Source organism: Sorex araneus, chromosome 2 (genome assembly GCF_027595985.1).
Source record: "Sorex araneus isolate mSorAra2 chromosome 2, mSorAra2.pri, whole genome shotgun sequence".
In the NCBI taxonomy this organism is placed as follows: Eukaryota; Metazoa; Chordata; class Mammalia; order Eulipotyphla; family Soricidae; genus Sorex; species Sorex araneus.
Genome location: NC_073303.1, coordinates 298,639,559 through 298,666,869, shown reverse-complemented (window position 1 = coordinate 298,666,869; position 27,311 = coordinate 298,639,559). Strand labels below are relative to the sequence as shown.

Sequence of the window (27,311 nt, the reverse complement as noted above, 5' to 3'; positions counted from 1 at the left end):
GTTTAATGTCTAGGGAAGAGAGGGAGAGTGGATGTCGGGACTCATGACACTCACCAGACGCCATGTGCATTGGGTTGTCTCTGAAGTGAGGAGGATACCATACAACTCTTGTGGTTTTTTTTTCTTCAGCTAGAAATTACTAAAGCACTAGTTTTTTTTTGAATCACCGTGAGATAGAGCATTACAAAGCTGCTCATGATTGGGTTTCAGTCCTACGGTGTTCCAGCACTCATCCCTCCATCAATGTAATTTCCCACCACTAACGTCCCCAGTTTCCCTCCCACCCCAACAAGCCATCCCCCACTCCAGCCTGCCTCTATGGCAGTATCTCTCTTCTCTCTATCTCTCTGTCTCTGTCTCTCAGTCTCTCTTTTCTCTCTCATTTTAGAGATATGGTTTGCAGTGCAGATGCTGAAATTGTCGGGAGGAGGGTCCATTGTGCTAACATTAGTAGAAAGTGCTAGTTTTGATGCTGCTGGAATGCAGTTATGAAGCGTCTCCTTCCTCTCCACAGAGCAGCCACGCCGGGGACCGGTGCTGTGTGCTGGAGAGGGACTTGCTCCTCCATTGCCAGTGACTATGTCAATATTTCCCATTTGATTGGCCCAGCATTGAAACCATTTTGTGACTGTTATGACCCTTGAGAATAATTTTTTGGGGGGGTTCTGGGGGGAGGTTAGAGTCATACCTGGCAATGCTCAGGGCTTACTCCTGGTTTTGCACTCAAGGGTCACTCCTGGCAGTGCTCAGGGGACCCTATTAGGGATGGAACCTGGGTCTGTTGCATGCAAAGCAAGCATCCTACCTGCTGTCCTATTGCTCTGTACGATTGCTCTGCTAGAGATTTTGTAAGGGAACCTGGGGACATTGTTTGGCTTTGAGTGGCTGACCCAGGTCTCCTGCCTGCCCCTCCCTGAGGGTCGTTACCCTTCTCAATTGCCTCGACGTGCATTCGAGTGAAATCACGTTGAAAGATCCCTCCCTCAACTTTAGTGTTTGCTGGTAATGAAAGAAGAATCAATTTTAGCAATTCTAGGTTATTTTTGGGGGATGGGATTCCCGAGTGGTGTCCAGGAACCCAGGGTTCCTCCTCCCAGTGATGCAGTGGCCACATGGACCGGCTGTTCAATGTAAGGACCTGATAAATGCAGTGCCAGGCAGGCTCTGCCGTGCTGGGGACCACAGGGTCATCCCAGCAGTGCTTGGGGTCCTCCAGGACCATAGCTGGCAGTACTCCGGGTCCTCCAGTGTGACCAGTGGTGCCCAGGGAACCATGTGGGCCCAGAGGTTGAACTGAGGTTAGCTGGGTTAGCTGTGTTCAGGACATTCCTAACTCCTGTTCAGGCTCTCCAGCCCAATTACCGGTAACACTTTGAATTGCTGAGGTTCTATTCCTTTTTAGGATGTATACATAGCTTAAATCTATATGGATTTAGGTTATTTTTTTGTCATATATAACACATACATAAAGCTTAAGAAAAAGATTCACAAGGCCTCATACTGAAAGGAAGTTTCTCCCTTTTTGCTTCTTGGTTGGTCATCATTGAAGACAACTAGTTTTTTTCTGTTGGTACATCCTTATGTATCCTGCGTATTGTTTCTGTGTGTCCGTACGTAAAACATGGTTTGATGTCAGGGATAACAGCTCAGCAGTAGAGCTCAGGCTTGATGTGAGAGACCCTAGTTTTCATTCGTGGCACCGTATGCGTTTAGATGATGAGGATGATGATGAGGATGATGATAAGGATGATGATTTTCTGTCGGTGCTGGGGAACTATTAATACTATAGGTCCTAAACGATGACCTGAGGTCTCCGGAGCTGGACTGAGCTCAAATGCACTGGGTGGGCATCGGGGAATTTCAACTCTTCAAGGGGAATGGCAATGTCCGTGTCACAATGAACCAGTATTAATTCTGTTGTGTCTCTATTAGATTCTCCTGTGTTCCTTACAGCTGAAGCTGTTTTTGGATGATTTCCGCATGAAATCACTCTGGAATGGGGAGTGAAGGAGGCAGGGCCCAACCAGGTTCCAGGACACGTTGTTGTGTGGTTCCCAGCAGGTACTCACATTCCATTAGCAAGCTGCAGTTATTTAAGAATGAAGTAGGACATTTTATTTCCTTTCAATTTATGAGTATTTTTTTTCAGATAGTTACCATGTTATTTGAATATGGATACTTATTATTTGGCTTAAGTACTAAGCAGAAATACAGCATTTCTCATGGCTTGGGGCTGTTATGAAACAGTTGCTGGAATGGTTAAGGGTGCTGTGAATCCAGAGTGGGAACTCGTGTGTGTGTGTGTGTGTGTGTGTGTGTGTGTGTGTGTGTGTAAGGCAGGCAGCCCATTGATGCTCAGAGGTTACTCCTGGCTCCGCACTCAGGAATTACTCCTGGTGTTGCTCGAGGGACCATATGGGATTCTGGGGATCTAATCTGGGTTGGCCGCATACAAGGCAAGTACTCTACCCTCTGTCTTGTGCCTCCAATCCTTGCATTAGTGTTTTAAATTATGAAAGAATGTGGTTAGATTATCTTTAGAAAGATGACTGGCAACAATGTGAATCAGCTTATTTGGGAAATAAGCTGATACAGTATTTAATGTTTTATTAATGGAAGGAAGGAGAGTGGTGGGGCTTAGGAAGTTTGTGATTTATTAATGCTATTAATTTGGCTTTTTGGGCCACACCCAACAGTGCTCAAGGTTTACTTCTGGTTTTGTGCTCAGGAATCACTCTTGGAGGTGTTTGTGGGACCAAATACGGTGTTGGGGAACAAAAGGAGGTTGGCCACATACAAGACAAGCACTCTCCCCCCTGTACCATCTTTCCAGACCCAAGTTTATGATCTTAAAGAAATACCCAGGACTCATGATATGGTCCAGCCATTTATATATAAATATATAATTAATACACACAAATATCATTGCCAGTTCTGGCCCAACTCCCCCCTCCACTACTACCTATCACCAACAAAATCTTTTTTTCCTTTTTGGGGTCATACCCAGTGATGAACAGGGATTACTGCTGGCTCTGCACTCAGGAAGTACTCCTTGTTGTGCTCAGGGGATCATATGGGATTTTGGGTATCAAACCCAGGTCGGCTGTGTGCAATGCAAATGCTATTGCTATGTGCTATTGCTATGTGCTAAATGCTGTGCTATTGCTCAAGCTCCAACAAAAAATTTTTATGATATAGCAAAGATATGGTACTTTTATAACATACATATTCCATTATTTATATACTTGTACATAATTATGGATTTACTATAATTTTTATATATCCAGAATTATGCATAAATAACAATATGTATGTTATAAAAATACCATATTTTTGTTGTGTCATAAAAGTTTGTTGTTGGTGGTGGTTTTTGGGGGGCAGGGGTTGGGGCCACAACTGGCAGTGCTCTGAGATCCTCCTGGCTTTTGCTTGGGGGTAGCTTCCAACAAGGCTCTGGTGAACATATGTGGTGCTGGGGATCCAATCAGAGTTGGTCCCGGCAAGGCAAGTACCGTAACTCTTTACTGTATCTCTGACCCCAAACAGTGTTAGTTACATTTTATCCCGACTTCCCAGCTTTTATAAATAGGAATAAATGTTCTGTGTTTGAAGACTAGAATGTTGAAAAGCTACCACTTAATCTGCATTGTATATTATCTATATATTATATATTAATAGTATGTATTATTATATTATATATTACATATAGGTTATTGTTTGGGGGCCATACCAAGTAGTACCTAGGGGCTATTCCTGGGTCTGCACCCAGGGTGTGACCCCGGGCATGCCTGGAGGACCAGATGTAGTTCTGGGGATCAAACCAGGCTGAGTCAAAGGAAGTCCAGCACCTTATCTCCTGTACTCTGTCTCTGGTCCTAACCCCTATGTTTTCATGTGAGAAACAGATTGAAAACAGACTATTGTATATAGTCCCATGAATAGGCCTGTTCAGAACACTCATCTCTGCCTGTCAAGACCCGAAGGCTCAAATAAATTTCATGCTGATGTTTCCTTATGAAGGGGCCACGTGACAGGCTCCATGCTCTAGGGGCTTCCTGGGACCTTCGTGTGAACATGAATGCATTGTCCGATTCCACAGTCCAGCGCCAACCAGACGGCTTCCTTCTGCATATAAACTAGAGTCAGTATGGTCGAGAGCTGCTGAGCCCTGGTTTCATTTAGGGATCATACCTCTGCTTAATTTTCGGAGCTTAGCACGTTATCTCTTAGAAATAAATGGCTCTGTTCCCAACCACACTCCCAGGATTCTGAGGCGGCACTGAAGTTGTGCTGGGAAGACATTAAAAATATGTATGTATATATATATAAATATGTATGTATATATATGTATATATATATAGCACTGTCATCCAGTTGCTCATTGATTTGCTCGAGTGGGCACCAGGAAAGTCTCCATTGTGAGACTTGTTATTGTTTTTGGCATATCAAATACACGGGTAGCTTACCAGGCTCTGCCGTGCAGGCGGGATACTCTTGGTAGCTTGCCGGGCTCTCTGAGAGGGATGGAAGAATCAAAACTAGGTTGGCCGCATGCAAGAAACGCCCTTCCCGCTGTGCTATTGCTCCAGTTCATGCATATATATATGTGCATATAAATAATATATGCATGTATATATACACGTATTATGTTTTATATATATATGCTGTGCTGGGGATTAATCAGAGTTGGCCCTGGTATATATATGTGTGTGTGTGTGTGTGTGTGTGTGTGTGTGTGTTTGTATGTTGTGTGTAATACAATTATATGTAATGTTTGTTAAAGCTAGAAAAAGAATCCATGTACATAGCTGCTGGGGGAAATTGGGGTGTCCTACTGCTGTTGGCTCCTAGAATGCAGATACTCTGTAGCTTCCTCAGACTAGGGCAAAACTCTAATTAGAGAACCTTGAATACTTTTGATTTATATGTAGGAGTACAGTTAAATATACTGTAAAGAAAGGACAACCTTTGATTGTCCCTTACGATCAGACTGCTGTAAAAAAAACAAAACAAAACACAACAAAGTATATCTTACCACTGCTGACTTCTCCTTAATTTGGATTAAGGTGTTTGGGAGTGCTGGTTCAATTCCTGGCACCACGAATGATCCCCTGAGCACCACCAGGAGTGATCCCTGAGCACAGAGCCAGGAGTAAGCCCTGAGCACTGCCTGACATGGCCCAAACATCCTCCCCTCCTTCCCCAAAAGAAAAGATGTTTGGAAAAGACCTACTTACCGTTTTATCTCACTAATTTCAAGTGGCTGGAGCAACAGCACAGCAGGTAGGGCATTTGCCTTGCATGTGACCCACCCAGGTTCGATTCCTCCCTCCCTCTCGGAGAGCCCGGCAAGCTATCGAGAGTATCCCACCCGCATGGCAGAGCCTGGCAAGCTCCCCGTAGCGTATTCGATATGCCAAAAACAGTAACAACAAGTCTCACAATGGAGACGTTACTGGTGCCCGCTCGAGCAAATGGATGAACAATAGGATGACAGTGCTACAGTGCTACAGTGCTACAATTTCAAATGGCTACAGGGGTAAGGCGTTTGCCTTTCACGTGGCTACCCTGGGTTTTATCCCTAGCACAGCATAAGATTCTCCGAGCAAAAGTCAGGAATGATCCCTGAGGACAGAGCCAGGAGTAAACCCTGAGCGTTGCTGGGTGTGGCCCAGAAACAAACAAGGAACACGCAAACTAGACATTAGGGCCTGGAGAGATAGTACAGGTTATACTTACACGAAACTGATCCAAATTGACCCCACGTGGTCCTTTGAGCTCTGCCGGGTGTAGAGGCACCCTGAGGACCTGCAGGGTGACCTGGGGAGTTCCTTGCACTACAGGGCCAGGTCAGCGCCACATCTTTAGGCCTCACTTGAACCTTCCTGCCAGGACAAGAATGCCTGGGGGAGGTGCCTCAGGGCTCCTGAGCATTGCCCGGAGACAACCTCCCACACCAAAAAAAAAAAAAAAAAGAAGAAATCTATAATTTAAATGTGAAGGTCAAGAAAGTTTGGCATTTTTGCACACATGTTTGTAGTCTTGCTGAAATTGACATCTATCACATAGAGGTTACCAGTTATGAAAAAAGAATCCTTTCTTGCTTTGCTGGTGCCCATAGCACTTTGGCATTGGTTCCTTGCAGTCTCCCTTCACAGAGATTATCAAGTGTGTGGTATGAGCCTGTGGGTGGGGGGAGGGGGCTGTGGAAGGTGACTAAGATCCATTTCCTGTTCCTACTGTTTACCATCCAAAAGCGTGGGAGTCCTTACCTACTCTCCTCTCAGATCATACAGAAAATCCCCACTTGACAACTTGGTCTTTCTGGAATTTATTTAGGGATTGCATTGGTGCCAGCACCGCACGGGAAGGGAAAGTCACCTCTTATTAGGAATGAGAGAAGGTGATGGTGATGGTGTTGGGGCTGATGACAGCTCCCCTTTCCTAACAGATCCTGTCCTAGGTGCCTTCAAACTTTTTGCTTAATCCTTTAAAAGGTCTTTTGTGGAGCAGATCATGTTATCCATGGTTTACTCATGAGGACAATGAGCTTGCCCTGGGTAACAGAGCTGGTACGTGTCGAGTGGAATTTAATTTCTCTTTTGTCATTGTTGAGATAAGTTAGATATGTATTAACACTAAGTGAGAATGTTTTCAATGGAAAAAAGACACTAGTGTGTTATATGAGCCAAATATGTTCACAGAAACAAAAGATATGGTTGTTTAAAATTATTATGCAGAATATAATAACAAATGCTAACTCTTTATTTGTACAGTTGCTTCGGATCTTGTCTGTAAGCATAATCACTTTAAAGTTCTCTCTATAGGAAAGAGTAATTTTGTCATTTTAGCATAAATGTCTCCATTTATCTACATAGTCTCAATAAGAGCTATGTAGATAGCTGAAAATCAGTTGAGTTGAACACTATTCTCATTGAACATTTTGGTTCTAATTTTGAAAATTATAAACATTGAAGCAGATTTTTTAGAACACACAGTGTCTGTCTTTGAATTATTTTCTTTACAAAAATGTCTTGAACTTACTTCAGTTTTTAGACTCTTTGATGTTCTTGTCAGATTAGCATTTTATGGCTTTTGAACAGTATTTTCTCTTTATTTTGGCATTTTTGATTCTTGCTACTTAGAATTTTATTAACGGGTTTACACTGAGTTGACCTGCATCTCATTTTTCCAATTGAAGTTACCTTCTCTGTGAGAGTTCAAGAGTGGAGTGTGCAAAAAAAGACACTAAGGAGGTTTTTTTTTCCTTTTTTTTTCTTTTTGGGTTACACCCTGCGATGCACAGGGGTTACTCCTGACTCTGCACTCCTGGGTTCAAATCCCAGCATCCCATATGGTCCCCTAAGCACCATTAAGGAGGGTTTTGAGAGGAAGTGTACGAGGTAGTACTTGAACTTAGAGCCTCGCCTCTGGTTCTCAGTACTTGCTTTCTCTGATAAAATAACTGTGTCCTGTCTGCAGAGCTCATGTCTGTGTGCCTGTTTATTCATGGGCTTGTGTGCATGTGTGACAGGACTGTGGCTCAATACCTGTCACCATAGTTCCAAACATATAAATACACAAACATGATCTGAGATTCTGGCATCTGTGCGCCCGTGAGGTTGAAATATCCATGTAAATATTGTGACAAGATATTTCCTTGAACTTTCAGTTACCCTTTCTCAGGATTAACTAACCAAAGAGGCCATGGCTTGATGGTTAATGGGCTAGGGAAGCTCATCTTTCTTACTAAATATTCTCCATGGGTCTTCGGACAACAGGACTATTTATATTACAGGGGTTCCCTTCTTTGGCTTACGATACAATTGCTTGACTGCCCTAAGAGGGAGAGAGAAAGGGAGTAGGGAGACAGAGATTTTATGTTCAAGTCATAACCGCTGTTTCTTGCCTACCAATCACATATGCATTTGTTTTCCATAGAAGCTGTAGAATAAGTGTCATTATCTCCATTGCACAAATGAAGACACTAATAAGGCTTAGAGTCTGTGACTCACTTAGAGTAACATTAAGTTTTGGAGCCAGAACTGAACCAATTTTCTTTTTTATTGCAGTGTTGTGAAAAGCATTCTAGCTATTTCTTTTTTTTTTTTTACTTTTTTTTATTTTGGCAGTGGTGGTGGGGGATGGGGGTGCTCAACCATGCTCAGGGGTTACTCCTTGCTCTGCACTCAGGAATCCTCCTGGTGGATTTGGGCATCATATGGGATGCTGGGCTTTGAATCTGGCCATGCACAAGGCAAATGCCCTACCCTCTGTACTATCTCTCTGGCCCATCTAGGTGTTTATTTTTGTGAAATAAAGAACCAAGTCCCTAACAAATTATGGCGAGCAATCTATTCCTTTAAACATCTTTGGTATTTAATATCCAGCACATATATCCATTTTAATTGTTAAGCTTTATGATATGACTCAATCTTCTTTATGCATCTGTCACTTATAAATACATATTCATAACTTAGGCAACATGGAAAGGTTTTCCATGTCCAGTGTAAATGTCATGCCCTGCTTTGTCTTCCCTGAGGACTGTTGGCCTTCCCCTCGAGTGCTACCTTCCTGTGGAACGTTCTTTCTTCACTTCTTCTTCTTGTTTTTCTTTTCTCCTCAGATCTAGATACTGATGACGATTTAAATAGCGACGATTATGAATATGAAGATGAAGCCAAACTTGTTATATTCCCCGACCACTATGAAATAGTACTACCAAATATTGAGGAGTTACCAGCCCTGGTCAGTGAGTGTGCACGGCTGCTAGCTAGATGCGCGTGGCTCTCTGTGTCAGGTGTGTGTGCGTGTGCAGTGTGCGTGGACTGGTGGCGGGAGGGCTGGGGCTTGAAGGAGAGAAGCTGGGGGGTGGGGGGGTGGGAGGGGTGGAGGCGGAGAATGGGCCCGGACAGGAACCTTTTGCTTCTTGTCTGTGCAGAGGCTCTTGCTGGTTCCGTTTCAGTCCATTCAGCCAGTGCGTCTCCCCTGCCGGTTCCTTCCAATGACATCTGCTCAGCCTTGCCCTTGGGCCTCCTGGTCCAGAGCCTGGTGGCTTGGGGCTGCCTGTGAATCACAGTCTCTTTTTAGATGTCGCAAATTCTGTCCCCCAGATGTATAGGGACTGACTTCTGAGCTGAGGGACAGTGACTTTTATCCCTTTTACCCTGTCGGCTTTCATTTAAAATTTTGCCGGAGGACGGCTCGGGGGTCAGCAGTGCGTGCCTGGCGTGCACAAGGACCTGCACTTGATCCCTGGCACTCCGTGGTATTTTTGAGCACTGCCGGATAGAGCCCTGGAGACCCCCTCTGCTGTGAGCAGCTCTGCATGCGAGGCCCAGGCATGCATCCCCTCAGGCTGAATATTAATGCGAGTGACTCCTGGACCCTCATCCCTGCTTGGGAGCCCCCCCCCTCCATATTTTGTTTGTTAAAAAAAAAAAAGAGCACCACTGCTAAAACAACAGTAACAAGAATACAAACAAGAAAGTGTTTGTAAGTCACAGGGTTGCAGGGGCTCCAAGGAAAAGTGAACCAGCTTCAGTTTTGTTCTTCCTAAAGAACAAAGGGTTTGGGTTTGTTCCTGGCTCTACACTCAGGAATTACTTCTGGCAGTGCTCAGGGGACTATATGGGATACAAGGATGGAACTTGGGTCTGCCGCATGCAAGGCAGGTGCCCTACTGGCTATATTATCACTCCAGCCCCTGTTTTTGTAGAGCACTTTTTTTTTTTTATCAATTTATTTATTGAATCACCGTGAGAACCATTATAAAGCTTTCAGGTTTAAGTCTTGGTCATACAATGATGGAACACCCATCCCTTCACCAGCGCACATTTTCTACCACCAAAAACCTAATATACCACCCATCCCACACCCTCCCACTACCTGTGTTGCAGATGATTTCCACATTACTCTCTCTCTCCTTTGATTACACTCAATATTTTGACACCAGACCCACCACTATTATTTGCGATTTTACCCCAACACTCAGATCTGCCGAAAAGGCAACAGTAGACAATTTGTTTTCTATTGCTGATTATGATGGGCTGGATCGATTTATTTTGCACTCGGCCAACTAGGGTTCTATTTCTCCGCCCCTCTCGGAGAGCCCTGCAAGCTACTGAGAGTATCTCACCCACACAGCAGAGCCTGGCAAGCTACCCGTGGTGTATTTGATATTCTCAAAACAGTAACAAGTCTCACAAGGGGGAATATTACTGGTGCCCGCTCGAGCAAATCGATGAGTAACGGGTGACAGTGACAGTGACAGATTGTTGATTATGAATAGCATATGATGTCATGTGGCCGCAATAGGGGCCATGCAGTTTTGGAATTCTGAAATTTTAATAGTTAAATCTGGAGGAATTTCTGCCAAAAGCCAGTGGGTTCTGAGATTCGTTTGTGAGTCTCTGGGATCATGGCCGTTAAGCAGCCTGATCAGTAGCTAGAGGGGCTGTTCGTGGGCGGTGACTTGGGGTCTCTCGGGGCGGGGGAGTGAGGCCCCTGCGTGTCCCGTCACTGCTGGCCCTTACCTGACTGTCCATTGGCTCTGGAAGATGGCAGTCACTGAGCTGCCAGGGGGAATAGGTGGAGTGTAGAGCACTTTCAATTCTGTTTTTGTAGAACACTTTTAATTCTTGACAACAGCTTGAAGCTGACGCTAGCTGTGGTCCTGTGGAGTGACAGTTTTGCTTTATTTTGAATCTCAAAGTCTGGAAGTGGGCAGATTCCTGAAAGGACCCCGTTTTTCTGTTCGTCCCTTATTTCCACTGTATCCTCTTTCTCTCCTTGTGGCCTTTCCTCTTTCCTTCCCTCTCTCCTCTCTGTGCCCAGTTTTCCAGAGCCTGATCCAGTGCACGTCAAGGGCAGGAAATATCAAGTTTTGACCTGTCACTTTGCCTTTTTTTTCTCTCACATTCTGGACTAAAGGCGCTGTAATCCTCTGGACATTATGTGTCTGTGGGCACTCGCCTGCCCAGAGGAGATGTTTGTGCTTGGGGTTCCCATGTCATTCTGGGACCCGGATTCCATCATTCAAACTTCTTTGACTCCTAATCTACTTTAGACCTAAATATAAGACCAGTAGAAAAAAACCCTTTTGTCTGCTTAGCTATTGTGCTACTTTCCTCTAATTTTTAAACCCAACTATCCCTTTTAGCGCCGTGGGTACAGCTTTTAGCAATGCAGACAGAATTAAATTACCTCTGCGTTCTCTGATTTCCTGGCTTGTCTCATGTGGGTGTTACCAAGGATAAAATATCTGACTGGACAAAACGGTCCTTCCTTGTCCCATTACCTGAAATTATATACTAGAGCTGAGGTCTCTGTAATACCGAGAGGTCTCACTGCCCTTGTTTCCTATAACTCTTAAGTTGGTGCTTATAAGAAGCATGCCCTCAGTACACATCCTGAGAAATAACAAAGTCAAGTGAAGAAAGTCTTTGTGAAAAAATCTTAATAAAAAACTTTGTAAGTTGATTTCTTAGGGGTATTATTCATATGTAACATTAGTTTCAAGTATACATCTTAATGACTTTATATTTGCATATAGGGCTAAGTGCTCACTGCAGTAAGTTAATGTTCATCATGACATATAGTTATAACAGAATGTTATTAATATAGTGTGTTTCTTGTAATAATAACTTTCCTGGGTTTGATCTCTAGTATTCCTTTAGCACAGCGGGTAGGGCGTTTGCCTTGCACGTGGACGACCCGAGTTCGATTCCTCTGTCCTTCTTGGGGGGCCCGGCAAGCTACCGAGAGTATCCTGCCTGCACAGCTGAGCCTGGCAAGCTCCCCATGGCATATTCGATATGCCAAAAAACAGTAACAACAAGTCTCACAATGGAGACGTTACTGGTGCTTGCTTGAGCAAATTGATGAATAACAGAATGATAGTGCTACAGTGCTATTCCTCTGGTTCCCCAAATCCTCAAGAGTGATCTCTGAGCACAGAGCCATGAGTCAGCCCTGAATGCAGCCAGGTGTGGCTCCAAAAAAACCCTAAAAAAATAGTGGTCACCTCTAGTGTTCTGGGGGTATTGCTGGCTTGGGGCCCAGATTCAGCAGTGTTATGGATTGATGCTTTGGAGCTGAGGCCCAGAGATTAGGGCCACCAGGACCACATCCAGTGGTACTCAGGAACCACCAGGGTTTATACCTGGCAGTGTTTACGAGGCCATGTGGTGCCAGTGGTCAAAACCAGAGCCTCACATATCCCTGGCATGTGCTTTAACACTTATGTGATCTCCTTGTCCCAGCAATGAAAACTTTTAATATCTTCTTTCTTAGCAAGTTTCAGTATGGTATTATTATAATGGTCGAAGCTACACACTTTGGGGGCCAGAGAGATGATGGTACAGTGGGTAAGTGCTTGCCTTACCCATTCGATCCTTGGCACTGCATATGGTGCCCCAAGTTCTACCGGGAGTGATCCCTGAGTACAGAGTCAGGAATAAACTCTGACAGGTATGGACCCCAAACTGAAATAAATGAAGGGTGACTCTTAGAAAATAAATGTACCTACCGATGACATAGATGGGTCAAGTAACAACTTTGTTTAACCACTAGAAGGACCAGAAAATTGTTTTCCAAAAAGGTTATGCCGTTTTTCATCCCTATCATATTGTAAAACTTTTAAAACTGCTAGATGCAGCTTATAGCATTAAGCAAACAGCAAGTGTGGTGAGAGACATGTACCCGAGATCCAGTGGGGTTTAGAGAGTGGAGTCTGTCCCCATCTGTCCCATTGTTGTTTCCAAGATGGGTGTCATAGATTAGTGTTCACGAAGCGAGCCAGTCTGGCACAGAGATCTCTTGGCGTGTCCCCATCCAGGGGTCACATTTGCATCAGATTAAGAGCAGGAGCCATGCTGCTGGCATGACACTCTTGTGCCTTTGACCACATGCCTTTGTGTGATGAGTTGAGGATATTGGATATCTGGGTGTATATTTGTTATGAGGAAAACACGCCACTTAGGTAAATCCTAGGCATTTCTGTAGCTAATTTCACCCTGGTAAATTGTTCACTCTATACTTTTCACTCTGCTTACCTAGAGGTTGCAATTGCTTAATTGGGCTCCATGCCTGGGTTTACCAGCTGAATTCAGTTCCTTGCTGTCTTGGATCCTGTGTCCTTGCAAAGTCCATGCCTAGGACAGAATCTGGCTAGATCTAGGTAGAGAGTGTCGGAGGCAGGAATCTAGAACTGTGGCTCTTGTGCATTCAGAATTTTCTTAGATTGAGTTGCATTTATGAATCAACGTTGACCTGTATTTTCTCGAAGTTGCTGGTCTCTTCAAGTTTTTATTTAACACTGCTGGGTTTGTCTTACAGGTAACAATTGCTTGTGATGCAGTTCTCAACTCAAAATCTCCATACAGAAAGCAGGACCCTGACACGTGGGAAACTGAGTTGCCGGTTTCCAAATATGCCAATAGCCTCATCCAGCTGGACAATGGAGTCAGGATTCCTCCAAGGTGAGAGTCAGGAAGCAAAATGCAACTTCAAATAGGAAAGTCGGCTAAGGGATGTTTTTGTTTAAAGACTACAAAGACAATATATACGTCTCCATTAAATTAGTAGTTAACTCTTTCTTTTTTTTAAAATGGAAAAATAAGATCCAGGGGGCCAAAGATAGTAAGGTGGGTTAAGGTGCTTGCCTTGTATGCAACTGACCCAGATTCAATCCCTAGCACTGCACATGTTCCCCTGAGCCCTCCAGGAGTGATCCCTGAGTGCAGAGTAAGGTAGTAAGCCTTGAGCAGTGCCAATATGACTCCCTGCCCCCAAACCGAATAGAAGAAATAAAAATTAATAAGATAAGGGGCTGGAGTGATAGCACCTCTGGTTGGGCATTTGCCTTGCACGTGGCCGACCTGGATTCAATTCCTCCACCCCTCTTGGAGAGCCCAGCAAGCTACCAAGAACATACCTCCCACATGGCAAAGCCTGGCAAGCTCCCCGTTGCATATTCGATATGCCGAAAACAGTAACAACAAGTCTCACAATGGAGATGTTACTGGTGCCTGCTCCAGCAAACCTATGAACAATTGGGATGACAGTGTTACAGAAGACCAAGAGATCAAGGACTAGACAAGAGCACGGCAGCCAGGAGTGAATTGCTCTCAAACCTGTCTTTTTTGGGGGGCTCCCAAGAATTGATGAAAAGATCTGGTATCTCACTGGCAATTTTGTTTTTTTAAGAAATGTCTTATCGTTTATTTATTTTGGTTTGGGGGCCACACCCAGCAATGGTCAGTGTTTATTCCTGGCTCTGAGCTTAGGGATCTCTCCTGGCAGAGCTGGGAACCATATGGGATGCCAGAGATGGAACCCGGGTTGGCAGCATGCAAGGCAAGTACTATTGGTCTGGCCCCCCACTGGCAGTTCTTGACCAGCTGGGTTACAGTTGAATGCCGGGGCCCAAGGATTCGACACCTTTCAGTACCTTATGCTGCCAGGATCCCCAGGCCATCCCAGCGTTGCTGGGGGGCTCCAGGGCCGCACCCACTGCCCCTGTGGTGCTGGGACTTGAACTCAGGTGGGAGGCACGCTAGGCGTGCGACCTATCTGTTCCAGCCTCCCCAAGCCTGGCAGCACATAGCCCCCAGAATAGCACTGCAGGTCATTCTGGGGGCCCTGGAGCACTCCTGCGTGTGACCTGGCAGCCTCGGAGCAGGGGGGATGTAGCTGGGAGGCCCCCGAGGACTTTCCTGGTGGTCGTCAAGATGGCAGAAGAGCCCGAGCAGCTTCCCCTCCTCGAACCCTTGCATGGAGCTGCCTGGCCTGGCCAGACTCACTGTCTTGTCCACCTTGGCTGCTTGCTGGGATCAGTTCCCGGGGAAACCTCTGGAATTCAGAATCGCATCTCTAAGTCACCTTGAAGGCAGCTCTCTTGGAAGGGTTGCTCATGGAGAACATCCAGCCCGGGATGCTCTCGAGCGCCCTGAGCACCTGCTCTGGCCTGGGCTGGTCCCCGCAGAGACAGGTGCTCAGGGAGGGAGCAGCAGGCCGGGAATGTTTGGGGACGTCGGCTGCACTGCGTTCCTGTCCTGAGTGAGCTGGGAACAGCAGGCGCCCTTGGGCCTCTGTGGGTCCCTTGGGCAAGAGGGTGGGAGTCTGACGCTGAAAACAGCTGTTCAGAACTCACGGTGGGACCTCTGTAAACCCTGGTAGCTGTCGGGCAGCTAGTATTCAGCCAAGTTGATTTCCTTTCCACTTCCTGACAGTGTAGTTGGGTTTTGTTTAAACTCCTGTTACTGGCCAGGGAGGTAACTCCGTGGTAGACTGTATGCTTCGCATGTCTGAGCCCCGGGTTTTAGTTCTGGTCCCCCAGATCATGGAATGAAGAGAACAGATGGCTTTTGCCCTGTACTTAGTGCTAGAGAAATTTCCATGCGTGTGGGCCTGGATTCTTTAATCCTTGTTTGTTTGGGGACCACACCCGTTGGTGCCCATCCCTCTCCCCAGTGTTTTGCTGCCCCGGATCACTCGGTCATCGGTGGTGGTGCTCGGGAAACACGCAGTGCCGGGGATCAAAGCCGGCTTTCCGCAGCCACGTGGGATTCTGATGTTTTGAGCTTATTTAAGCATCACTGTCCTTCACATAGGAATTTCAGGAAACGACTTCCTTCCTGCCCCTCGGGACCTGGGGCAGTTTGAAAGTACAGGATCATGAGAAGAGCTGGGAGCAGCAGCCCCAGTAGGGGTGGGGGGTGGGAGAGGCGCTGCTCTGACAGGGTGACAGTAATGCATTCGCCAGCCCGTTTCTCTGCTGGCTGCTTCCTGCAGTGCCCTCTGCTCTGTCCCAGTGGTTCCCAAAGTCGCCATTACTGCACCCTTCAAAGCCCTGTGGCTACTGGGCTGAGCCAGGCTGTGGTGGTGGCCTTAGGTAGAGTTGGCGGGAGGCAGTTTCTATCTGTTGGCTACAAGGAGGTAAATTTCTTTAAAAATTTTTAATTAAAGAGTTGTGATTTATGAAGTTACTGAGCGGGTAGGGCATTTGCCTTGCATGTGTCTAACCTGGGTTCGATTCCTCTGCCCCTCTCAGAGAGCCCAGCAAGCTGCCGAGAGTATCCTGCACCCATGGCCGAGCCTGGCAAGCTACCTATGGTGTATTCGATATGCAAAAAAAAAAAAAAAAAAAACCAGTAACAACAGGTCTCACAATGGAGACATTACTGGTGCCCGCTCCAGCAAATTGATGAGCAATAATGACAGTGATACAGTGTTATTGATAGTTGAGTTTTAGGGATATAATATTCTGACAGCAATTCCGCCATCAGTGTCCTCTTCCCTCCACCAGTGTCTCCATATTTCACCCCTGCCCCGGACCCTCGAGCCATCCCCGCCTGTCAGCCTGAGTGGCACATTGCAAAGTCCCCGTGGTTGCAGCTTAGCGCTCATGCTTTCTGTGTTGCTGAGTCTGTGTTTTGGATATGTAGCTTGACCCCTCACCAGCATAACTGCAGCCCTGATGCTGGGTCACCCTTTACTTCCCGTTTTCTTCTTTCCTCCCACTTGATTTCTTTCTTTCTCTGTCCTCAAGAAGGTAAATTTCTAAGGGGACGCCGAGTGATTTAGTTTTCTGTCAAGGGGGCAGTTGGCCAAATAAGTTGGGCCTCTCTGTGAGATGGACGTGTCCTAAGTCCGCCCTGTGCTCCAGCTGTTCTCACCGAGCTCCTCTCCCATGCCATTCCAGTGGTTGGAAGTGTGCCCGGTGTGACCTGCGGGAAAACCTCTGGCTGAATCTGACGGATGGCTCGGTGCTCTGTGGCAAGTGGTTCTTTGACAGCTCTGCGGGCAACGGGCATGCACTGGAGCATTACAGAGACATGGGCTACCCTCTCGCCGTGAAGCTGGGAACCATCACCCCCGACGGGGCAGGTGAGTGTGCCTTTACCACGTGGGCACGTGCAGGGGCTTCCTCTGAGGTTTAACCAGTGCCTTAAGCTCAAGGGTGGAAGAGTGGAAACCTGGAGTCAGCAACCCACAGGCGAGTTCTCATTCTTCTATTAGCTGTCAGGCATTGGGCAAGTTTTCAACTCCTTCTGAGCTTCAGGTCCCGCATTTCTTTGTAAGGGCTTACTCTTGGCTCTGGAGTGATATAGCACAGTGGGTAGGGCGTTTGCCTTGCGCGCTGCTGGCCTGGGTTCGATTCCCAGCATCCCATATGGTCCCCCGAGCACTTCCAGGGGTAATTCCTGAGTGCATGAGCTAGGAGTAACCCCTGAGTATCGCCGGGTGTGGCCCCCAAAGCAAAAAATAAATTAATTAATTAAAATAAATAAAATTACAGGTAGGAACTAGTTCTAATCCTCAGCCTCCCCGGAGCACTATCCCTCACACCAACAGAACACAGAGCAGCAGATCAACCCATCTTCTTAATGGAACCATTTGTTCCTCAGAGAGACTAATCCCCATAATTAATTCCAGGGCCTCCCTTTTCTGTTCATGGTGGATTTGATTATGCATATTCTTGTCACACATCCTGGATCCTACTTCTATTTTCTTGGCCATGAGAGACACAGAAAGGAAGTAACAATAGCAAACTTTGAAAACCTGACTCTCACCAGAGCTACAGATCAGGGTAGCGTGCTTGCCTTGTACATGTGAGGCTCTTCTTTAGCTGCCCTGTGTCAAAACAAACAAGCAAACAATCAGGGAAAAAAAAAAACACCTTACTGTGTGTAACTGACTAAAGCTTATGCATGTTGCATGATGACTTCAAAGTGAAGAACCAGCAGGTAAGGCGCTTGCCTTGCATGTGGCCAACACGGTTCAACCCCCAGCACCCTATTTGGTTCCCTAAGCCCAACCAAAAGTGATCCCTCAGTGCAGAGCCAAGAGTCGCACTGTAGCACTGTCGCCCCATTGTTCATCGATTTGCTCGAGCAGGCACCAGTAACGTCTCCATTGTGAGATTTGTTGTTACTGTTTTTGGCATATCGAATACGCCACAGGGAACTTGCCAGGCTCTGCCGTGGAGGTGAGATACTCTTGGTAGCTTGCCGGGCTCTCTGAGAGGGGCGAAGGAATCGAACCCAGGTTGGCCACATGCAAGACGAATGCCCTACCCACTGCACTATCACTCCAGCCCAATTACTTGTATTTTTAGCTTCAGACTCTCTTTATGGTCTTACACTGTGTACTCTAGAATGTTAGCTTTTGGCTGTGCTTCTACAGTTAATTTTTTCTACTATTTCTGTGTGGGAAAAGGGAAATGGTATCAGGGTGAATCATAAAACACTTAAATATTATCACAGGCAGGGTCCTAAGAATCCACCTAAGGGTCATTGAAAACACTGATTAAAGGGCTGGAGAGCTAGTACGGGTTAAGGCACTTAACTTACGTTCTGCCAACCTGGTTTGATCCCTGGCCCCACACATGGTCCCTCAGAACTGCTGGAAATGATCTCTGAGAACAGAACCAGGGGTAAGCCCTGAGTACTGCTGAGTGTGGCCCCCAAATAAAAATAAAAAAATGGAAACAAAATCATTGATAAGTCATCAGTCTTGGCCAATTTTCAGCTCAGTCACTTTCATCTTTCCAGGGGTTTGCTTTTTCTTCTTTACTTTAAAGTGACAAGGACTGGGCCAGAGAGATAGGGCAGTGGGTAGGATGCTTGCTTTGCAAGCAGCTGATCTCGCTTCGATCCCTGGCATCCTATATGGTCCTCAGAGCACCACCAGGAGTGATTCCTCAGTACAGAGCCAGGAGTAACCCTTGAGCACTGCTGTATAAGGAAACCATCCTTATCCTTTTAAAAGGTTATAGAGAAAGATTTTAAAGGGCTGGAGAGAAAGATTTTCAAGGGGATTTCTAATCCGGTGTGTGTGTGGGGAAATTGCAAAATTGCAAAGCGAGAATAATTCCTGTGTTTCTTCTTTCTATACTGTCTGATGTGGTGCTCTGATTAGACCAATTATTCAATGTCCAGTCCTCAGAACAATCTTTCCAGAACTTTCACTGTTTGTGGGCATGACTAGTTATAAAATTTCACTAGTTTGAAGGCAAGACTGCAAGACTATGGTGTGCTCATAGTCTCACACAAAATCATACACATAATAGGCACAAATGCTTTTGTTAAATATATTTAACTTATGTAATAATTATAAATTATTTTATAGTTTAGGATAAATAATCAGATTCTACGTAATCGAATTCTGTTAAAAGGTAACTGGATTCTGTATAAATGTATATAATAAAAGCATGGGCTAATTGTATTTTCTGTGTATCTTTATTTTTCCAGGAGTGTTTTTTTTTCTCTTTTATTGAATCACTGTGAGTTACAAAGTTACAAAGATAATTTTTTGGATTGAATTTCAGGCATATCTTGGTCCAACATCAATCCTTTCACCAGTGCCCACGACCCCCACCAATGTCCCCAATTTCCCTCCACCCTCCAGCCTGCCTCTGTGATTTTAATACAAATGGTTATTTGTATTAAAAATTCTGATTTCCTATTAATTTATGGATTCTATTTTAGTGTCATTTAATATGGTTACTATATTGCCAGCTGTGGCCGAGTGGCCAGCTAAGTTCCTTGAAATGTGTATCAATCGTTTAATGATCCTCAAGTCTCTGACAATGAGTCTCATGTAGAGTGAGGCCCAGGGGCACAGTATGGCTGGGGCTGGGGGCCGTCCTAGTGGACGCAGCGCTGCTGAGGGTCTCACTTTCAGTACTCACTGGCCTCGTGGAGGCAGGTTCCACTCATGAGAGACACCGTCTCAAACTTAAGGCATTTGCTTTTCAGTTTATAATGAGAACCTTCCTTGTCTGTCTGTGGGGTGTCTAGTCAGTTCTACAGTTTGACGTTCCTCACTTGTGAGAAGCTGAATTATATTTAGAAGATGGTTTCCTGAGCCTGGGCCCCCCTCAGCAGGTTGCAGACACAAATACTAAAGAGTCTGGTGATCTGATCATCTCGGTGCCCTTCTCCCTGGCAGGGCTCTGCCTGCACCGTAAGAAACTCCAGCGCATCCTGAGGTCTCCGTGTAGACGCCGTCCTTCCAAGAAGCCCTGATCCGTGGGACTGGGTCAGGGTGGTGGCATGCGTAGTAAGACTGAACTCATATCAGATTCTACTCTCAGTCCCCATGGGGACAGTGACACAAACAAACCAAGAAAGAGATCGCCGCTCAGATCAACAAGAAATCAAGTGAACCTCATCCTCTGTGGGAGGAGATACGGGTTAGGCAGGATGAGTTTCTTGGTGAGGTGGGGATGAAGAGCCAGGCAGGGGAGAGGGTGCCCTGTGTTTCCCGAGGAGAGCCTGAGGTTGCGGGGGAGTCTTCCGCAGATGCCCGAGGTGGCTGTGAAACTGTCCCTACTCTTCCCCACGCCAGCTCAAGAGTGTCTCCAGGTCGCTTTTCTTCTTCTCTCATCATCTTCACCCATGACCTGGGCATATGCTGTCTCGAGCATCTCATAGTCCAGGGGTATGAAATCGAGGCCTTAATTACTTTTTAGTTTTGAGCTGATCCTGCTTCCCACACCTCCTGTGCATCACGCTATTGCATGAGAGCCCTTCAGTAAGATTAGAAAATAGCTTTTTGGGGTGTTGAGGGTAAGGGTTGTTTGAACCACCCTGTGGTGCTCAATGACTATTCCTGGCTCTATGCTCAGGAATGCCCCTTGGCCATACTTAGAAGTCATTTATGGTGCCAGCGATTCAAACTAGCATCAGCGGGATGCAAAGCAAGTGCCTTCACCCCTGTACTATTGCTTTGGTCCCAGAACTGCCTTTGGATGGTGGGTCTTGAATAGTAAGTTTTGACTATCATCTCCAGCTTAAAGAATAGTCCCCAAAAATGTTCCACTAAGTATTTGTGGAGTCAGCATTGAAGGGGCTAATACACATCAATAAAATTTGCCACCCTAATTCACCCTTTTTCGGTTTTAGTGATAATCTGTTTACTCTTACCTTGTTTTCTCTTGCTAACTAGAGTTTAGGTTTTGTCTGGGCTAGGAGTAACATTCTCTAAGGTAATCGTAATAATAACTGAACTCATTTTATATTTATCTTTCTAGTTTATTTCTCTTTTATTCCTGTCTGTGAAAAGATGGTTTATGGGCACAGAAATGTAAACTCATGGGGGAGAGATACAGATGGACTCTTTCCTCAAGGAGAACCTTTACTCATTCTCTCTGCTCTTATGATTGTGTCTGACCAAGAATTCTATCTTTGTCTTCACTTGAGCTGTGAGAACAGACCAGCATAGATTGTTTTTCTTTTTGTAATTAGAAGAGTGTGTGGTGATATATCTTTACCTGTCTCCTGCTTTCCTGTGTTGACATCTGAAGACAGGATGTAAACTTTGGCAGCTTTTTTCTGGGGTTTAGGAAGAGAACCTAAATTCACATTTCCAATCCACAGTCAAGGAAATCTTTGCTGGGTATATTTATGAGAGAGAGAGAGAGAGAGAGAGAGAGAGAGAGAGAGAGAGAGAGAGAGAGAGAGAGAGAGAGAGTGTGTGTGTGTGTATAAAACTGAGATTACTGAACTTATTAGGACATATATGTGTGTATATATGTATGTGTATATATATATATATATATATATGTCTCTTGCCTGCACGCCCGGCTGTCTTCCCCGGGACCCCTTGGAGGGGATGGGCTCCAGCTTCCCTCCCCACCTCGAGCAGAGCTCTCAGAGGCCAAAAACCACCGGAACCTAGCCACAGCCATGCTCGAGGCCCCTCTCCACACGTTCGGACAGGCCTTATGCATGAAGATACTGGCAGAGGAACCCAGGTGTGTGTAATCTCATCAACGGCCAATATCCAGAGACTTGAAAGCAAGCTCCCAGAAGCTTCGTGGCCATGCGATATCTTCTAGCCTACTTCTCCCTCTGGGAGAAACTGGCAAGCTTCTGAGAGTTTTCTGCCCACATGGGACAGCCTTGCAAGCTTCCCATGGTGTATTCATATGCTAAATCCAGTAACAAGCTGGATCCCATTCCCCTTACCCTGAAAGAGCCTCCAGTGTGATATCGTTGGGAGGGCCGAGTAGAGAGAGACTTCTAAGATCTCAGGGAAAGGACGAATGGAGAGGTTACTGAGCCTGCTTGAGAAATCGACGATTAACGGGATTTCTTGATCGTGATCGTGATTGTGATATGTGTATATATATACATATATATCTATATCTGAGCATCCATGAAAAGGAAGTGGGTGGCTAGAAGGGCTGTTGGGTGGAGGGAAGGGGCCATTTTGATGATGGGTGTGGTGTGGGAATGATGGATTCATGAATGAAATATGGAAGGTATAATTAACAGTATTGTAAATCCCAGGACCTCAATATGATTTAAAAAAAGGGAAAAAATATCCTCTCATTGAGGTTTTTGAAACCGTTGTTTCTTTTAAACCGTTGGCATCCTGTCTGTCTTACTAACACTCTGTTCTGTCTCTGTATACTCTTCAGCACCTGTTGGTTGAGTACAGCGCAGGAATGAGTGTGTGATTGAATGAGTTCATCTGTGGGGCAACAAGCCCCCATAGAATACCCCTAACCAAGTCACTGTCATCTTTGGATTTACTTCTAAAGTATTTTTAATTAAAATGTAATAATAGGTCAAAAAAAGAGAGCTAGAGGAGCTAAACTGGGAGATATTTGAAAGATCTGGAGCACGTGATTTGCATATTGGAGAACATATTTTGATATAATTCCTCATCATGTTCCCGGTTTTAGTTTTCAATCTCTGTTCTCTTTTTCCTTTCATTAATTTTAGAGTAGCACAGGTACCACTTTCTAACATACTTATTATGTCAGTGGATTGTTCATGCTCTAAAACAGTTTTGTTTTGTGTTGGGGGGCCGACGTAGTGGTGCTCAGGGCTTATTCTGCGCTCAGGGGCCATTCTTGGTGGGCTTATGGGGTCATATGTAGAACTGGGAATCATACCCAGGTTGGTTGTGTACAAGGCAAATGCTCTGTCCATTGTACTATTGTTCTGACCCCTCTAGGCCTTTTTTTTCTTTTTTCTTTTTGGGTCACACCCAGTGATGCTCAGGGGTTCCTCCTGGCTCTGCACTTAAGAGTTATTCCTGGCAGGGTTTGGGGGACCATATGGGATGTCGGGATCAAATTTGGGTCAGCCGCGTGCAAGACAAGCGCCATACCTGCTGTACTATCGCTCCAGCCCCCTTCTGGACATTTTTTTTTTTTTATCTTTCTCCTTTGTGACTCCCTCATACTCTCTGGGATTTAGTTTGTCATTTTGTATGAAATGCAGCAATGACTGGTTTATTGCTAGAATAAATGTAGTTAAGTTTCCCTCTCTGAGCTTCTTCATGGGTTCCTGACTCCTGGGTTATAAGTCACCTTAGGGTTGGGGGACAGTAATAGTTGTCAGACAAAGCTCTTTTGCTACAATAATTTCTGAGTCAAGACTTGACTTTGTTACATTGAAGTTGGAGATACATTGAATTTGCTAATGAAAAATGTTTAATGCAGAATTTTCAGCCCCTGAGTCACATTTCTCTTCTCTGACTGCATAGCATTTATAAGGTTGGTTGTTTGCCAAGTTTAAGGATCACAGTTTAGTTTTAGATTTCTTGTATGCTACTTGCTAAGCTGTTTTTATCATTGGAGTAAGAAATAACTATTTGTGCTGAGTGTATCATGTCATGTCCTTGAAGCAACTAAAGACTGGAGATAGAAAACTATTCTTTTCTTTTTTTCCCTAGTTTTATTTTGGTTTTGGGCCAAACCTGGCTATGCTCAGGGCTTGGTCTTATCTCTGTCCTCAGGGGTCACTCCTGGCCAGCTCTGGGGACCATATGGGATGCTGTGCACTGAACCTGGGTTTGCCATGTGCAAGGCAGTACCTGACAGAGCTCTGTACTATCACTTCGACCACCAAATATTCATTTATTCATGTGGCAAGAGCCCAGCGACTTAAAAATTACAGTGTGCTATTTGATTTTCACTGATCTCAAAATCCTAGGTTAAGGCCAATGGCATGGTTTCTAGTAATTCTATTATTTGTAATAGAAGTCTCAATTAACTCAAGTTAAAGCCTTGAGTCTTCAAAACTCTCTCATAGTTAAGAATAACTTAAGTCGGGGCCGGAGCGATAGCACAGCGGGTAGGGCGTTTGCCTTGCACGCGGCCGACCCGGGTTCGATCCCCGGCATCCCATATGGTCCCCCAAGCACCGCCAGGAGTAATTCCTGAGTGCAAAGCCAGGAGTAACCCCTGTGCATCGCCGGGTGTGACCCAAAAAGCAAAAAAAAAAAAAAAAAGAATAACTTAAGTCGAGTACCTAGGGACTAACATTTTTATCTTCCAACTATTTATTTGTCATCGACTGAAAATATCATTGCTTCATGGAATATTGAGTTATAATTTAAAAATAATGTAAATTCGCTATCCAGCAAGAATGCGCCTCTTAGAGAGGAGAAAACAAATGCAAATTTAGGAGTCTCATTCATAGTTCTGGGGCTGGGCCCCAGCTTCTGCATTTTTCTCTTTTAGTTGAGTCACAGGGAGATACACAGAGACAAAGTTGTTCATGTTCATGTTCATGTCCCAACACCCTTCTCTCAACCACTGTACATTTCCAACCACCAATGTCCCCAATGTCCCCATTGTCCCTCCCCCCCAGCCTTCCTCTGTAGCAGGCACTTTTCTTCTCTCTCTCTCTCTCTCTCTCTCTCTCTCTCTCTCTCTCTCGTTTGCAATACAGATAGTGAAAGGTTATCATGTTTGTCCCTTTCTCTCATCTCAGCACTCAGTTCTCATCCAGCGTGATCATTTCCAACCATCATTGTCATAGTGCTCCCTCCTCTGTCCTAACTGCACCCCCTGCCCCCACCCCCACGTGTGGCAGCTTCCAGCCGTGGGTCCGTCTCCTGGCCCTTTCGACTTATGTTCAGATGCTGCTGCTACTTAGAGCCAGTTTCTCCCTCCCTCCCTCTTGGAGAAAGCCAGGTTAGTTCTGCTGTGGGGGCAAGGGGATAACCCGGCCCTGAGGAGTGCAGCCCCCTCGCCCTCCAATTCTAGTGTGCCACCCACCCAGGGGCAGGGCCAGGGGTGCTGGATCACCCGGCTACCTGTTTTGGGGAGCACGGGCAGGTCTTACATGCCTCTTCCAGCTCTGGGAGGAGTGAAGGCAGGGTGGAAGGCAGGAGGAGGCAGAGGCGAGGGGCAAGCGGTCAGTGGGCCAGAGTGTACCTGGGTCCCCAGGCAGAGCTGGCCCGAGCCCCTCAGCTCTCCATTATGGGCAGAGTCCTCCCCACTCTGTTCTCTGATAGAGTCATCCCAGACCCTCCTTCTGCCTGGGTCTCAGTTATCACAACATTGTGGCTTTGGTTGGAAAATCAAGTGTTAGGTACTTGTGTTGCTCTAATTTCATTTCTGTTTCACTTTTATTTTATTTTAATCTCCCAGGCACTGCTCTGAGACTCTTTGTTCCCACCAGTGATTCCTTTTTTGTTTGTTTGTTCGTGTTTGTTCTTGTTTGGGGGTCACACCTGGGAGTGCTCAGGGCGTACTCCTGGCTCTGTACTCAGGGATAACTCCTGGTGGGCTTGGGGAACCATACGGGATGACAGGAATCGAACCTGGGTTGTCCGCATGCAAGGCAAGTGCGCTACCCACTGTACTAATAGCTCCAGCCCTCATGACCCCACCCATAGTGCTTGGTCAATGTGAATGGACCTGAGGATTTCATGCCACTGTGCCCTGGGGGTGCAGGGGGATGACCCAGGCCTCCAGGGTACATCTGGAGATGTGGCGGTGGGGCAAGGGGTCCTGGAGCTCAAACTCATCAGGCTCAGCAGGTGCTGAACTATCTCCTCAACCCGTTGCTCTAATTTGAAATGAGTTTCACTTTAGACGCCTTTTCTTGTTTCAAAAAACTTTAAGGGGCCGGAGTGATAGTACAACAGGTAGGGCAATTTGCTTTGCATACTTCGACCTGGTTTCAATCCACAGCATCCCATATGGTACCCCCAAGCGCTGCCAGGAGTAGTTCCTGAGTGCAGAACCAGGAGTAACCCCTGAGCATTGCCAGGTGTGACCCAAAAAGCAAAACAAAACAAAACAAAATCTTTATTTTTTAATTTTTTTGCTTTTTGGGTCACACCCAGCGATGCTCAGGGGTTACTCCTGGCTTTGTACTCAGGAATTACTCCTGGCGGTGCTTGGGGGACCATATGGGATGCCGGGGATCGAACCCGGGTCGTCCGCATGCAAGGCAAACGCCCTACCCGCTGTGCTATCGCTCCGACCCCCGAAAACAAAATCTTTAAAACTTTAAGCTTTCTGAAATCGCAAAAGAATGGCAAGATTTATTAATATATATATGTATATATATATTTTGGTAGCTTGCTGAGCTCTCTGAGAGGAACGGAGGAATCAAACCCTGGTCGGCCGTGTACAAGGCAAACGTCCTACACACTGTGCTATCGCTTGGCAAGCTACCAGGAGTATCCTGCCCGCACGGCAGAGCCTGGCAAGCTACCCTTGGTGTATTCGATATGCCAAAAACAGTAACAAGTCTCACAATGGAGACGTTACTGGTGCCCGTTCAAGCGAATCAATGAACAATGGGACAACAGTGCTACGATATATATATCTGCGAAGAGGATTGGTTCCGCCAGTCTTTTCCTCGGTTGAGTGAAGCTCGAGGGAGGGTTTTGCTCTGTGTTCGCATCCTCCCCACAAGCTGAGTGCGGGGCAGGTGCCCAGTACGTGAAATCCTGAGTGTTGACTTGCTCCCGGTCTCAGTGCTTATTTTCTCTCCACTCTCTAGATGTTTACTCTTTTCAAGAAGAGGAGCCTGTTTCGGATCCTCACTTGGCCACGCACTTAGCACATTTTGGAATCGATATGCTTCACATGCACGGGGTGAGAAGGCGTCTTGTCTGTTTTGCCAGCTCGGGGGAGGCAACGGTTGGGCTTAATGAAGCTCACTCCTCTCACAGGAATCTTCACTTGACCGGTGTGGGTTTCCGTGTGTACATTTCCTTCCGGGATGCAATTAACATTTTCTTGTGATGTTGAATGTTTGGAGGTTTTAATAATAATAATAATAATAATAATAAAAGATACCTAACGACGTTTGGTTTGGTTTGGGTTGGAATTTATGTATAAAAATGTCTGTCTCATCGGATGGAGAGTTGCACGAGTCACTCTTGGGTCACTGAAGGGAGAAGGCCCAGGGAGGTGACCTTTAAAATGATCTGGGGCCATCATCACTTTAATTAATTTCAGGAAGGCGGAAAGAATAAGCCAGCACATTCTTGTTGAAGGGAGAGCTTTGCCGCATTTTATTGTGCTTTCACACGGCTAGCAT

The 27,311-nt window shown here is 45.8% G+C and overlaps 1 protein-coding gene across 3 annotated transcripts in view; it reads left to right on the top strand.

Moving 5' to 3' along the window:
* Positions 1–27,311, top strand: part of USP13 (ubiquitin specific peptidase 13) — a 151,950-nt gene that overhangs the window by 49,023 nt on the left and 75,616 nt on the right. For all 3 annotated transcript variants that reach the window (XM_055128187.1, XM_055128188.1, XM_055128186.1), the window contains exons 4-7: positions 8,627–8,748; positions 13,339–13,481; positions 16,706–16,890; positions 26,769–26,863. In XM_055128187.1, coding sequence (XP_054984162.1) covers positions 8,627–8,748; positions 13,339–13,481; positions 16,706–16,890; positions 26,769–26,863 — 545 coding nt within the window. The remainder of the gene's footprint in view (positions 1–8,626; positions 8,749–13,338; positions 13,482–16,705; positions 16,891–26,768; positions 26,864–27,311) is intronic.